The sequence below is a fragment of the Citrus clementina genome, unplaced genomic scaffold (genome assembly GCF_000493195.1).
Source record: "Citrus clementina cultivar Clemenules unplaced genomic scaffold, Citrus_clementina_v1.0 scaffold_1, whole genome shotgun sequence".
NCBI classification, from domain to species: domain Eukaryota; kingdom Viridiplantae; phylum Streptophyta; class Magnoliopsida; order Sapindales; family Rutaceae; genus Citrus; species Citrus x clementina.
This window is the reverse complement of record NW_006263303.1, coordinates 21,047,559-21,063,450: the sequence shown is the minus strand read 5'-3', so window position 1 is coordinate 21,063,450 and position 15,892 is coordinate 21,047,559. Positions and strand designations below refer to the sequence as shown.

General features: G+C 33.9%; 1 protein-coding gene across 1 annotated transcript; it reads right to left on the bottom strand.

Annotated features, from left to right (window-relative positions):
- Positions 1-13,492: 13,492 nt before the first annotated feature.
- Positions 13,493-14,136, bottom strand: LOC18054688 (2S seed storage protein 5). The gene has a single exon (XM_006452125.2). It carries the CDS (start codon positions 14,106-14,108, stop codon positions 13,692-13,694), a length of 417 nt encoding a protein of 138 aa, XP_006452188.1. The 5' UTR covers positions 14,109-14,136; the 3' UTR covers positions 13,493-13,691.
- Positions 14,137-15,892: the final 1,756 nt, after the last annotated feature.

The following is a 15,892-nucleotide window of genomic DNA, read 5'->3' as shown; positions in this document are numbered from 1 at the left end:
ACTTTGGTGTTTTGTATATGGTGATTTGTTAGGGCATCGCAATGAGGATGGTTATATGGCTAGTTGTGATCTCTTCAGTGGTCTCTGTTCGGTGAATGAGCAGAGGGGACTCTCCTGCATTGGAATTAAGGTGGCATTTAATGGGTTTGCTAATGAGTGCTCGACCATTTGCTTTTCTATTTGGAGATGGTCTGTCACTTCGCTTAACGGGCCCGCCTCTTTTCTAGATCTTTTTCTCCTTCCATCTTAAATCTTTAAGTTGCTCACTTCTGATCATCATCGTCTTTTCATCCTTAATTTTGATATCTCTCTTCGCCTATCGTACGCGATAGAGTATGATTTTACGATTGGTCTTCTCAAGTTGTACCACAGTCACCATATTCGCCCTCTCTTTCAGCTTCTTCAATGTTTGAGGATAGTTAAAGGCTCCAAGGTCGAGGACTGCGTGGTCTTATCTCTTCAAGAATTCTATGACGGGCTCATTTTCACCCCGCTTGATCCTAATCAGCTCCATTGTGTCAACCTCAAAACTGCTCTCCAAATTCCTGGCACATTTACTCGAAACTTCTTATACTTCCTCTGGGCATTTTTTGGTACCATTCTCACGCTTGTCCTTCCAAGGTTAGTGGAAATATTCTACACCTCTAGGCTTGCATCAAACCCTACACCCTATCATATTATTAAAACGTTCGATGTGCACCAAAAAGTCATTTTTTGGGTGTATTTGAGATCTAGGAATCAAAAGTCTTATGGGATCACAATGCTCATGATCTCGGGTGAAAGACAAGACTCACTATCCAGTATAATTCTCCAACTCGGTGCCTTACCCTCACCTTGCATCTCATCTATAACCTAAGCCAGCCTCCATACCTTTCCCTTAAGCTCCATAGCGCGACCAGGGTTTCGTGCAGTGACTGATCGCGTTCCTGTTCGATGTCGCATAAGTGTTGTCTAAGTACCCTCCTTTTAGAATTCTCTTTTATTATTTGTCTAATTATGATTACTACAGAACTGACTCTTCGTTCTAAGACTCTACTCACCACGAAGTTGAATGCCATCCTCCTGATTATGTTCATCCTGAGCTACCCTAGTACTGGGTTCGAAGGTACCTTGATTCTCTGCTGGAGCTCTCCCTTCAAGCCTAACTTGTCATTCGCTTAACTTATGCAACACACTTGTGAGTTTCAATTTGTTTCTGTATTCGCTCTATTCGTTCGTGTATTGCCCTCTCTCCTTCACTTCATTTGCTCCGTAATCAATTTCATGCGCTCTGTTTCCTCATAGTCTCATTTTTCGTACCTTTTTGTCAATTTAATCCATTGGTGGGGGCTTTTCGTTTGCTTCCTACAGACGGCACCAAAAATGTTGATGCTGGAATCTAGTCGAGCTAGTTAGCGACCAGGTGATCACATCAACACTTGGATTTGTAATTTCCAGGGAATATCTCTGCACTTCAACTATATGTACACTAACAAACAACCTTGACTTTGAGTAGACAACACTCCATTAGAGGGCGCCAGATGTTTTTCCAACGATAACCCTCTGACACTCAAGTTAGTAATCAGGTTCCTTCTAGAAAAACTTGTACCACTAACTTGTGGCTTAGTTATATTAGTTCAAAATTAGAAAACATAATTTTCAAGAAGATTAGAAAAAAAAAGAATCCAGAAATAGATCAATGATAGATAATGTGTGAAGTCAAAGAAAATTTTGTCTAACCCTTTAACCTTCGACTCTATGTCATTTATACCTATTCAGAATATTCGGCCCTCTCTCCACAATCATTACTGGGTCAATTACACCATCGTGGGTGAGTAGGGACGCAACTGCCTTTGAGTGGATCTCATACTTGGACTCTCAGGGGAAAACCCATGTCCTGATAACTGTCGTTGGCCAAGACTTTGATCCAACTCGACCAGAGTCTCTCGTCGCATAACCCCAACCACGTAAAGTATTTAGGCAACCAGAAGATGGCTCCTGTGAATGAGCTGCCATGATTAGTTGCTTTTGGTTGAAGAGAGCATCTTTCTGCCCATGGGTACCTGATCGTCACACTTTTTACCCCAAACAATGACTCTGATTAACATTTTTCCTATAGTCACAACTGAATCTCAGGAATCATTTGGAAGTATATTCAAAGTTTCTGATAAGGAATTTTTGAAAAATTGTGCAAACCATTTGTATTGTTTTGGTTCCTTATTCTGGATATGCTTTGCCCTCTCCCATTAAGGGTTGACACAGATACAAAAGTCTCAATAGTATAAATATTTGGATCACATTGATGAAATATTTTGACAACTTATAATCACATGTAGTTTTAAGAGCGTGGATAGTTTTATGTCACAAACTGCGAAATTACATCAGAGGCAATAGATTGAGATGGTTCATCCCGAAAGATATCTGGCAATACAAGTCTACCAATTTGCATTTATCTCGCAAGTTCTTTGCAATATAGGTAAAAGTGGTCATATTTAAAAGCTACTTACTGATGCCTAACAACATGAACAAAAATAAGTATGAATGGTGTGATACATCGGTAAAGAAACTCATCTCATGGTTCAATCCTTTAACTTTTTATTCTCCCTCTAGTAGCCATTTTATCTACATACCAATAATATATTAGCCAAATCAAACCAATCCAACCTCCAATAATTTCTTTGCCATTTCCTCGAACATAACTACACAATCTTTATTGAAATAAAATCCAAAAAGTTTTTGTACTCAAATCTAGGTACCTAAGCTCTTCTATTCATCACTCTCACCACATTGTAGTTTCTGGTTAGAGATGACCAATAGGCCGTGCCAGCTGTCAAAGGAAGGCCCATGCAAGGCACAGCCCACAATGTACTTCGTGCCATGTCTCTCTCTATTTTTTTTTTTTTTTTGCTTAAGCCTGGCACAACACATCTGGGCTTGGCATACGTGCCAAGCCCACGCGTGTGTGCCGAGCCGTACCATGGGCCGTGCTTAAGAAAAAAGCGTAACAAGTTTTTTTTTTATTTTTTTCTTTTTTTAAGAGACCATGTCAAGTTGTTGGCATGCTATTTTCAATCGCATATAATTTTTTTGGGTTCACATACGTGTAGTCAAATTCAATAAAATCAAAAGTTCAAAACTCAAGACCATATTCAATAATAATGAACTAATAATAACAAAAGAATGTAATACTAATGGCTAAGTTAGAACTTACGTTATTAGGTTTCCTTTTTCATACTTAATAACAATGACTACAACAACAATAATAATTTTTTCTTCAGGGTTAACTTAATTATTAACTTGAACTTACATATATCCATAGATCACAGTCTATAATAATATTAATGCATACATTTATAAAATCATGATATCATCTATTCATTTAATAAATTATAAACATAAAACCAAGGATGGTAATTTTTCCTATTGGGACGAGATCCTTTCTAAACATAAAATTAAGGATGTCAATTTTTTTCGTTAAGATGGGATCCTTCATAATCGCGCTCCGTTTGGGATGGGATTGAAACTTTTTTTACATTCCAAATTAAAGTAGGATGGAACGATGAAAAAAAATAAGTCCTGCCTTTATTTATAGAATGAGAGGAGGACCAACTATAAAATGTCATCCCATCCTATATATCCCATTAATAATATGATTTTAAACTATTCTAGATTTTTAATTATTTTATAATTTTAACTTAAGTAATGTTCAAAGTTGAAACCTAAAGGCCAAAATTAAATAATAAAAGTAATATAATTAGAAAATGAAGTGTCAACCAAAATCCACAACTAGAATTAATAATTTGTAGCATTAGTAACCATTCAGAACTCGGTCACTTTCTTAAATTAAGGTTGCACCATTATGTTGATGTCCCTTGCTCTCACCATAAAAAAATTCATGCTGCCACAAAAGTTCCCAAGCAGCAACCTAAGACCTGCCCACTATGCCTTTACTAGCAGTTCATCCACAAGATTCTCATTTTTTTATAGGGTTGGCAAAAAAGTCTAGGCCGGCCCATCCCAAACCTAAGGGCTTTAAACCCTGCCCTCTACATGAAATCCTGGATATGGGCTCAAAAAATTGAAGCTAGCAACCAATGGGTATGGTCATGGGCTTTTACACAAAGTCTGAGCTTAAGCCTGAGCTTTAATTTAAAAATAAAAAAATCAAAATCAAATTAAAAAAATAAATTTCAAAAATCAAGTCACAAGAAAAACAAACCCTAAATTAAACAAATCAACTGAGCAAGTAAGCAAAAGCCAAATGTTTTCGACACCACCCAACAATTATGGCCATCACATAATTATATTTCACCCACCCAACAAGTGTAGCCATCGCCGATCTAGTAGCCAGCACCACCAGCGAGCGAATCCAGCAGAGCGACACAACAAGCGAAGTAGCAACAACGAACTCAGGACGCGAAGCAGTGGCAACGTGTTAAGGAAGCTCATGTGAGCAGAGTGGTCAGTGAAGCAGAAGATTGCAACACCTGCAACTTACTGTTACAAGTTGATGACATGGCTTGCCAACTGGAGCCTGGTGGTTATATAGTCTATTCCACACATGAAGATTAGTGAAGTTTGTTATAGTATTTCTTGTGCTTGTAAAATTAGTTTTAGTTAGTTATAATCAGCTGATTAGCAATTGTAATTAGTTTGAGAATTAGTTAAATCACTACTCATGTATATAAATAGAATCATGTATAGATTCAGAGTAGTTATGATTTGGAATAATAAAAACAAAATAGAGTTTCAGAATTCTCTTGTTTTTCTCTTAAGCTTCTCTGCTTCCAAACATTATTGATTTTCAACTTGGTATCAGAGCCAATAATGTCGTCTACTTTTTCTTCCTCACGTCTAACTCAGAATCCTGCTGCAAATTCATCAACTGGTTCATTTACCTTTAACACACCAGTCAAGCTTGATCAATCCAATTATCTTATATGGCGATCTCAAGTTCTAGCTTCAATTCGTGGAAATAGGCTCGAAAAGTTTATTGATGATTTAGTTACTCCACCTCCATCTCATATAGCTCAAAGAGTTGATGATGAACTCAGATCTGTGGAGAATCCAGAATTCATAACATGGAGATCTCAAGATCAGGTGCTGCTTGGATGGCTGCTCTCTTCACTTAGTGAAGGAATCATTAGTCTAGTGTTCAACCTGGAAACATCACTTGAAGTGTAGGAGCACTGAAGTACTGACTAAACTTATGCACTGAATATGCAATATCTTGTCTAGTTAGGATTAAATATTGCAACCCTCTAACAATACTTCTATAAAGGGTTGGATTCTCAAATTCTGCACCCAATGAACCTTTTGTTAATCTTTCCAACTTGTAGCCTGTGTTGAAAGGAGTGTCAGTTCCTTTGCAGTCTTGCATTGAGGCTTTAGACAGCAGATCCTTGATATATTTGGTTTCCTGAGTCTTCGAAAAAGCAAGCCATTGTAGCAAAATCTAATACTGATAGTGAATACAGAGCCTTGTTAGTAGCCAGTTCTGAACTCTCTTGGCTGCAATCGTTATTCTCTTAGCTCAACATCACAAAATTACCAACTTTTGTTCTGTGGTGTGATAACCAGAGTGATGGAGATCTAGCTAGAAATCCAGTTTTTCATTCAAAATCAAAACACATAGAGCTAGATGTTCATTATATTAGAGACAAGGTTCTTAACAAAGAATTGGAAGTGAGGTACATTCTCACTGAAGAGCAAGTTGCAAATGTCCTTACTAAGCCCCTGTCATTTCCTCAGTTTAGTTATTTTCGTTCCAAGCTCAATGTGATTAGCAGACCCTTGAGCTTGAGAGGGGATGTTAAGGAAGCTCATGTGAGCAGAGTGGTCAGTGAAGTAGAGGATTGCAACACCTGCAACTTACTGTTACAAGTTGATGACATGGCTTGCCAGCTGGAGCCTGGTGTTTATATAGTCTCTTGCACACGTGAAGATTAGTGAAGTTTGTTATAGTATTTCTTGTGCTTGTAAAATTAGTTTTAGTTAGTTATAATCAGCTGATTAGCAATTGTAATTAGTTTGAGAATTAGTTAAATCACCACTCATGTATATAAATAGAATCATGTACAGATTCAGAGTAGTTATGATTTGGAATAATAAAAACAAAAAAAAAATTTGCGACGAAGATTTATCCTACTCCCATCTCGTTAAATATCCATTCCTATCCCATTGTCATGAACAATCCCAAATGTAAATAAATAAATTTTAACTTTTTTCTTTTAAAGATCATCATAATTCAATATAACAAAAATCTTGAATAAATACAAAATAGAATAATCAAATCATAGTTTTATTTTGACTACATGCATGTTTGAATACAATTTTATACTAACATTTTTTAATTGCCTATTTGCTTCTACTACACATTAATGTTAAGATTTATTGTGTGGAGGCTAAAAAGTAGGGTTGGCAAATTATGGGCTTGGGCCGGGCTTTTTGAAGCCCAAGCCCAAACACATGTTGTTGTTAACAAGCCCATGCCCTTTAAAAGTCCGTCCAATCTTAGACGGGCTGAGCCTAAATGGACCTAGGTCAGGCTTGGGCTTCTAGTCATTATTTTTAATAAAGTAAAAAAATGCAAATAAAAAAGGATTATCTAATATATAATAGGATAGCTACTGTTAATGTCATATAAAAATAATAAAAAATTAATTTAATTATAAAAATTAAAGCATGTAACACAATACAGTAATGTAACACAACATATAATAACTTAATAACCAAAACCAAAAGTCTTCAAAGAGGAGTGATTGTAATTCAATTGTCCTATATTTTGTTTTTTTAATTGGTGACGGATGCATATGGCATCTTTATTTGTACATGGAAGCTTCTTCCACACCATAATCAATTATCCACCAAATCTCAACAACCAATTGTTTGTCAACTAGCAACATTTTGACTAAACAATCTCAGAATTTCTACAAAAAGGGAAAAAGAAAATAAAGCTCACTTGAGTTGAGGTGGAGTTGGTGATGATTTGCTGCTAGTCATGGGTGTTGGTTCGAGTTGCGTGGATTCGTTGCTGCTTCTGGTGGGTTCATTGCAGTGGTGTCCTGATTTCGCTGCTGTTGTTTCGCGTTCTGATTTCGTTGAGTTGAAAATCAATAATGTTTGGAAGCAGAGAAACTTAAGAGAAAAACAAGAGAATTCTGAACTCATCCCATCTCATTGTCAACCCTACAGAAAATAATTTCGAGTTTTATATCTAAAACTAAGAATTAAATGAATTTAAAAAAAAGAATTAAATGAATTTTAAAAACTTACACTCATAAAATACATTAAAAGATTTTATTTCAAATTATTTATAAAATCATAAAATGTTAAGTTTACTTTCAAGTTTTATTTTAATACTTCGGATCATGTGCTATTGATGGCTCATAGGCCACATGCTAACCCACTAGTAAAACTTATTTATTGCGGGTCTTTTTCATGTGTTGTGCTTTAACTCATCTTTAATTGTGTTGTGCTTTTAAGGCCATGTGTCTAAAATTCTCAGCCCAACCCAATTCAGCCTGCATACATGCCGTGTTGTGCTATATACTCTACAAACATGTGCTTGTACCATGCCACCTAACCCGTTAGCCATCTCTACTTCTAATTATGTCGCTGCAAGCATGGTCTCAAAGTTCACAGGTGGGTCAATTACTTTCTTCTATTTATTATGTCTATGAATATTTGTGTTGCTTCCTTGCCATTGTCAACCTTAAAAGCCCCTTTGTCAATCCATAATACTGACTAACATCTGGCTTTTCAATCTTTTCCAAAACCTCGTCAGTCGCTCACACTCTACCCCTTGCCAAAAGCTCGTAGAATATGGATAATAAGGCTAAATTATTAGCTTCAATCCCTCACTTGAGCATTTCCTGGAACATCATGTATGTTTGAGAGACCATAAAGAATAGTTTATAGTACTATAACAAACCATAGCTAAATTTACATAATTGAAAAAATTTAATGAAAAATCAGCATTTCATCTATAGTAAATTCAACTGATAGTTAGAAATTAACATTTATGTAGAAGTTCATGAAGAGCCTTTTTATTGTCTCTCCAAAACCCTTCTATAATTGCAAGCACACGTAAACCAATTAACATTGAGTCATCAACGATGAAAAGGAAACATAAAGATAGAAAAGATAGAGAAACATAAGTTTCTGTAAATCTGGATATTATTAATGAAAGTTTGAATGACAAAAATAGGTTTTATGACCCTTTATATTAACCCTAAATAACACGAATTTATCAAAATAGGCTAACCCAAATTATAATTATGTAATAAAATTCTAATAATGGAATAACGAAAATAAAACATATGACACTTAAATCTAATATCTAATTAAAAAGATAGAAATCTTAAAAGCAATAGGAAAAATAGAAAAATAATAAAACTTGCAAAATAACCCTGAAATAAATGGAATTTTCAAAGACCAATACGGCATAATGGTATTGGATTAGATTGTCTAGTCACAGGCTTCAAAAATGTATGGTATATATGTCAAGAAGACATTTGTGGCTAAAATTATGTCCCTAGAAAAATAATCTACCTATCCTACACAATCATCTTGCATCAACCTAGGTCAAACTAAAAGGTGAAAATTAACATTTATCTCATTTTCCATTAATCTCATTTCATTGTATTCCAAAAATTGCATATAGTCACATGACAAAGGACACGAAACTGTAGTATAACTCAAGAATCCTAAAGTCAATATAGATTTTCAAAATCCTAAATGCAAAGCCATATGAGATCCACAAATCACGATCATATACAACAGACGATCCCTAATTCAATATCAAACCCCCATAGTTATCATAAAATCCAAACATTAATGATTGAAATCTACAGTCACCTATCCAGGCCATAATTGATTAGCAAATGGGAGTTGGTTATCCAAAGGCCTAATCTCGAAATAATAGGACCTAGTAATTCACTTAAAATCGAGAAGTGTAGATAGAATTAAAGCTCAATTACATTGATTATATAATCACACCATTGTTTAAGTTCCCAATTAGCAATCAAGCAGCTAAACTCAAGCCAACTCAAGTGAAAAGTAATGTAATCAAAAGTTTTTTAGTGTTGCATGTACGTTTCAAGTCAAACACTGTGGGCAGCAAGTTAAAATAAACCATCTCTATAATCAAGGTTCCTTTGGTTTCGATGTAAAATTAATTTTCGAAATAATCCCTTTCTCCAGATTCAAGTAGCAGCCTTGAATAAAAAGAAAAAGGAAAAAAAATTACTTCAAATTTGAATTAGTTTGTTCACATAATTTTAGCCAAAGAATAGTTTCTGATGATAATGCTACTGTGCTCAGTGGATCGTCACCATCAACGAGGACGATGTCGGCAATTGACACTCAATTATTGATAAGTTGGTTTTATACCAACTTATTGAATGGTTAAGACTTGATAATTTGTTAGTATATGAGCAATTTTGCAGCTTTTGTTGTGTTTTGTGCGCTATTTGCAGTTGTAGGCAAATTCAGGATATATGATGATACGAGTGCGTAATTGGGCATAAAAAAAGAGATCAAAATATGCAAGAGACACTTCTAGCACTGTGGCTTAATGCCACGGCCTTGGTCCGAAAATTTTGGTAGAAACTTGGTGCCATGGTGCTAGGATCGAGATCGATATTGTGCCACGTAATTGAGCCAATATTCAGCAGTATGAAAGGAAAAGAAACCTGGGATAAGGGGAACTTTCGACATAAAGATTTTGGCGATAGAAAGGATGGAAAACCAAGGGAGAAAAGGGACAAAAGTACCATGATTCAATCAAGAGAAGGAGACGCAAGGATTTAATTATCTAAATTGGTTCTATTTCTCAACTCTATCATTATGTTTAAGACAGTTGTTAGGGTTTATTTCCATTTTATCATGAACTAGACTTTTCATTCTAGGGCTACGATGTAGCTGGATTATGAACATTTGAAATTTCAGTTATTCCAATTATATTAAGGTCTATTCACTCATGTTGTGTTGAGTATTGCAGTATGTTTTAATGCTTGTGATTGCTTGATCAACAATTACATGAGTAGGTTTTGATTTGAGACTAAGAAGTGAGAATCGAATAAGCCATTGTATTGCAATGGCATGAGATTATCATAGGATAGAGATATCTATGAAACTTGTGCAATTGTGGCAGAGTTCTTGAATGTGAATAATTTCAATAGGGTAGAATTTTCATAAAGATATAGAAAGTTTGTTCATTGGAATATATTGTTAACGCTTGAGAGAGGTTACAATGACTTTAGAGAATTCTACTGTCAACAAAGGATGGACAACAATGGGTTAAAATTGAGAATTTGTGTGGGATTAATCTTGGTAAATCGGAAACCCTAGAGTCTTAAATTATTGATTGTTTCTTAGATAAAACCTCCATAGTGATTAAGTGCATTGTGTTATTTTAGTTTTATTTTCATTTCAATTTTGACTCTTGTTTCAACTAATTTAAATTAAATTAAAGTTAGATTAATTTTGGTAGTTAATACAGTATGGGAACAATACTCTACTTATCACTTTATTACTTGTTAACGATACGTGCACTTGCATTACCTTTTCGTACAACAAATATTCTCTTGGGTTCATTTTTTATTATTATTTAAAACTAAAGCCATAAAAGAAATACTAATACCGAATCATGTATAATGATTTTTAACATTGGGGTTATCACCATCGCAGGAGCTGTCGTATAAGACCTCTTTCTTGCATTCAAAGTTCCAACCAGTGAGAAACAGAGACTAGTTAGAACGCCAAATATCTTAATTAATATATATACACACAGAATGGTGCTCATGTACAAACGTATGAATTCTACAAATTTGAATTAGAGTTGAGTTGTTTAGGTAATCAACCATCCATCACTGAAAGTGTTAAGCAATTCCCCAAATAAATTTCAATCTTAACTGAATTTTTCAGCTTGAAAAGCATGCTGATAGGGAGAAGTAAATTAACAATCTCGTTGTCAGCATTGAGACGACTTCTGATATTGTTGGCCTATATACTGCTTTTTCTTGAACACAAAGAATGGCCAAGTAAATGTATCTTTTCACTATTGAATAAGATGTTTGACATTGTAATATCGTATCCATGAGTTCCCAAGCTCTATCATCTTTCTACACATCCCAAGCCTGGAGAACACAAAAAAATAATATTCAAATGCTTGTCCAATACAATGATTAAAAGTAAACTTAGTTCATTTAGGAGTATTACTAGACTTAGTTCATCTAGTGTTATTTCTAGTTCATTTAGGAGTATGACATATAACCACCAAAATTTATTGTTTCACCACATAGTTAACCATCTTGCAAGAATTTATGATCAAGAGCAACCAAGTGAGATTTGCATGAGGATTTAAATAACCTGTGCAATTCAAATATACTTACTAAGTTCCAACTATTTGTTTTGTATTTGACTGCAATTCATCACCAGCAAACATTCTTTCCATGCCAAAATCTAATGTTTTGAGGTTCATGTCTTTATCAAAGACATTATTACTTCTTTGAGATCTCTGTGAATAATTCTTAATCTAAAATACTAGTAAAGACATAGAAGTCCTTGGACAATTCCTTTAATGATTCTAACACGTAGTCCTCAATTTGAGAGGCCATTTCTGGCAGGATCTGTTATAATATTAAACCTTGAGGAATATCTTTAATCTGAAGTGGTAAAAGTTAAAAGAAAGGCTACTGGTAAAAGGTAGTGAAAATGTTTTTTTTATTTTCTGAAATGATGGAAAAAGAAACACAAACACACGAAAAAGGAAAATGCCCAAGATTTTGTTAGGCATATACTCATATATGCCAAGGAAAAAGGAAAATGTTTTTTTCTGAAATGATGGAAAAAAAAAAAAACACAAACACACGAAAGAGGAAAATGTCCAAGCTTTTGTTAGGCATATACTCATATATCAAAATATTTTCGCCTTATTCAATACAGCAACCATAGAGTCTGACAGGGTTTGTGTTGAATTTTTGCTATAAGCATTATCTCAATTTTAAACTTTCATGTCCTTGTTAACTGCAAATTCCTCTCCATTAATTAGTTTTTCCTACTTTCAATTTAGTTTCAATAGTTTTAAATAAAGAACAATCTTGATTAATTCACTAATAAAATTCTCCTTGATTGTTTAAATTTATGACACAAGAAGTACGTGTTTTGGAGATCTACAGTAAAATTTCGGATATCTACAGTAAAGTTCCAATAAAGATCATGAAAAGTCTATTAATTTAATGAATATTAATAAATTGATAGTTATTAATTTATTAATTCATAATAGAAATTTTTCTAAAATATATATCTAGTATAATTAGAGAATGTAATGAGTCTGTCAAGAAGCTATGTGATAAGATTATGATTTGATTTTTGATTTAAGAATCAGTCACTTATCAATTGGTTGGTGAGATAATACAATTAATTCATTTGGATCTTGTAAAGAATTATCAACTACTCAATTAATGACACATCATTTGAGATAACTTTTTGGGATAAAAAATTTGGGATGTTTAGCACTACTGATAATCTTTTGGTTGGAGTGAATAGGTAGACGATCACATGGTACCCGATAGAGAAAACTTTTTAAGATAATATATTAAGTAAATTTCTTTTTATTTCTCTTAACATAAAACATAGAATAAAACAATGACTTCACATCTAAAATGTATAAAGAAAGAAAATCATAAACATATCATATATATTTAGTTTTAAATTAATTAATTATTAACTTACGTATTAATTATTTTCCAATATTATTATCTAATGAATTATCAAAATTTTAAATTATCACATTGACTTTAAATTGGGATAGACAAAAATTAATATTTAATAAAAGTCATCAACTCATCGAGCACTAATTTTATTAATCTAACGACATAAAAATTAATATTTAATTAAAATTATTAATTCATCGAGTATTAATTTTATTAATTTAATGAAATTCTACTGTAGATAACAAAAGAATATATATAAAAAAATTAATAAAATATTTATTTAAAATTTTCTTTTATTCTAAATTTTAAAAAATAATATAAATTTTTTAGTAACATTTGAGTTTAAAAAATTATATGAATTTTTTTTAAGAAAATACATTTTTATAATGGGGTGAAGTTATAATGTGGAAGCTCATAATTTTTGCATTATAACCCCAAAACTAAAATCTTGTTCCGTCAGTAATGTGTATCGAGAATCAACCTAACAAAAATGGTGTACTGAATTCTTTCCATGTGCATCAAAGTAGATTTTTTTTTTTTAAGTTTAATGGAGAATTACTGCAGTACAAGCAAAAAAATGCATGGACGTTCTAGTCAAAACAAGAAAATACACTCAATCTTAAAGTTCCTTATTTTTTTTCTTTAAAAAACTTGCATCTATTGCTCACGAAACGCACACAAGTTGATAATGATATTTTAACCATGAAGGAAATGTAAGTACACCAAAATTAACCAGAAGCAAGCTTGAAGACATGTAATTAGAAAACTAGAAACTTTTATTAAAGATGCTAGATTATTACATACATTCACTCACCAAAGACACACGATAATGTGCTTATTATTAGATACTGGCCAGCTAATCACGCAAATCTCCAGCCAAAATGCTAGAGCACAAGTGATCAGCTTTATTGCTATCTACACATAAGACTCTATACACCTCTTCATCATCTCTAAGCGCCGGCCATCACACGATCACCTTATAATTAATCTACTTCAAAAGGACGTGTAAAGTGAGCGGAAGTCACAACCCCTCAAGGGCTGCATTTGGCACATGCGAGGGATTTCACTTGCCGTTTCAAACATTTCCTGCTGTTCGCCGAACGGTCCCTGTTGCTGCTGGCGTCTCACGGCTTGCTCAAGTCCCGGGCAGCGGCATCTGGTTTCCAATTGCTGCAACTGCCTGCAGCATTCACGAAGGTGTTGCTGCTGGTTGTCCCATGCTCCCCCCTGGCTCTGCTGCCTCAAGAACATTTGGCAGTGCCTAAGCTGCTGCTGCTGCTGGAACTGCTCCTGGCAGCTCTGTCCCCGAGGGTTTTCTTCGTCGACTTCGACGGTGGTGCGATAAATGGAGGCGTTGGCAATGAGGAAGAGGAGTGTAAAGGTAGCTAGAAGGAGAGCGAGCTTTGCCATTGCTTACTATTAGGGTTTTTTATTTTCTTTTTGCTGATTGATGGTGAGAATTGGTGTGGTGATAGGGTATTTTTATAGTAAAATTTGGGCATGCATGGCTTAAACGTGTAAGATGGCTTGGTGAGGGTTAGGTGTTCGATGCTTGTGATTCATGATCACACGTAGGCTTTACATGCAATTTGCTGGCATAAATTGTTTTTGTTTGTTTACGGAATTTTCTTTATATAACTCGAGTAAAAAATATCCCCTTAGGAGATCATGAGAGGATAGATTTTATGGCGCAATCAATTTACTAGAATAATCTAAGTTAGATAGTATTGCTTTTTCTAAAAAATTTTGACGTTTGATTATAGGTAGTAAGTTGTTTGTTAAACTCAAAACATCTTAAATTTAACATTTTAACACTTATGACGTTGAAAGTTTTATATATGCCTGAAGTTTAAATAGATATATATTTACAATGTTATCTAGTACAATAGTTTACATAAGTATTTATAAGGTAAGCATTTGATATATAATTGATGAAAAATAATTTTGAAAACATTATTCTTTACAATTCAACATAAAATTTATGCATAAAAAAGTTGTTATCTAATGATAAAAGAATTTATTTAGAAATCAAATTAAATGTATGTTAAGTATTTAATACCAAGTAAAAATGGAGATTAAAAGAAATTCTAATACGACATCTAATAGTTAAGTAGGAAATAAATACATTTAATGAGGGTATTTTTGAGAGAAAAAATTGATTTTCCGTTTAAACATTTTATCATTTAGATAAAAGTAAGGAAATTTTATTTTTTTTCATTCAGATAAAAATGTCTTATTATAAAACTTCAGATAAAAAAAAAACAAGATAAAATATCAAAACATCTTAAACTAAATTAGGATATCAGACATTAAAACAAACAACCCCTTAGTTTTATGATGGAATAGTTCAATTCTAATTGGACCCACGACAAGCCGTATTTATTTTTCTATATGTTGTGTTGTGAAGCAAATCAGGATGTTTGAAACGACCAGCTGGTATTGCGTTTTGAAGAGTAGCATTCTCTTGTCTCTGGAACGACTAATCTGAATGTCGTTTTGGTTTAAGTAAAGCACGAAGAATCACGTGCTTGAATAAGCTGCTTCAAGATCGTTATGAATCTATTATAGCGCATGCCAATCACGTGAGTTTTTAGGTTCATCCTAGTTCGTTAAAGAAGTTGTTATAAACAGCTGGTTCTGGTTGCAACAGAAAGGCGTGTATGAGAGCTAATGTGGGTTTAGAAGTTTTAGGAGAAAGCTTCTTGAAAAGCTCTGTTATTAGCTCTTGAGGTTCTCTGTAATCGTATTTGATAAATCAATAAACTTGGTCCTATTTTTCCCGTGGATGTAAGCTAGTGGAAGCTAGCTGAACCACGTTAATTTCTTTTGTCTTGCTTCTAGGTTCTTTAAGTTCTTATAGTTCTAGTTCCTTTGTGATTAGTTCTGGATTGATTCTTTTTGCATCTTGGTTGTTTGATTTGCGATCTTGACAAGTGTTTTGAGTTGATCACTAACTAATCTGTCACTCCAAAACACTACAATTGATATCAGAGCCTGGACTACAAACTAGACACAAGTATGGCTGGTTCAAAGATCGATCTGGAAAAGTTCACAGGGAAGAATGACTTCAACATGTAGAAGGTCAAGATAGAGGCATTACTGATCACTCAGGGGCTGGGTGATGCTTTGGAACCAATCACCAAGAAAGAAGGAATAGAAGCCTCATCATCATCATCATCACTAACGATACAGCA

What these genes read in the sequence shown, in the direction of transcription:
- LOC18054688 (XM_006452125.2), bottom strand. Translation starts at nt 14,108, where the DNA reads ATGGCAAAGCTCGCTCTCCTTCTAGCTACCTTTACACTCCTCTTCCTC.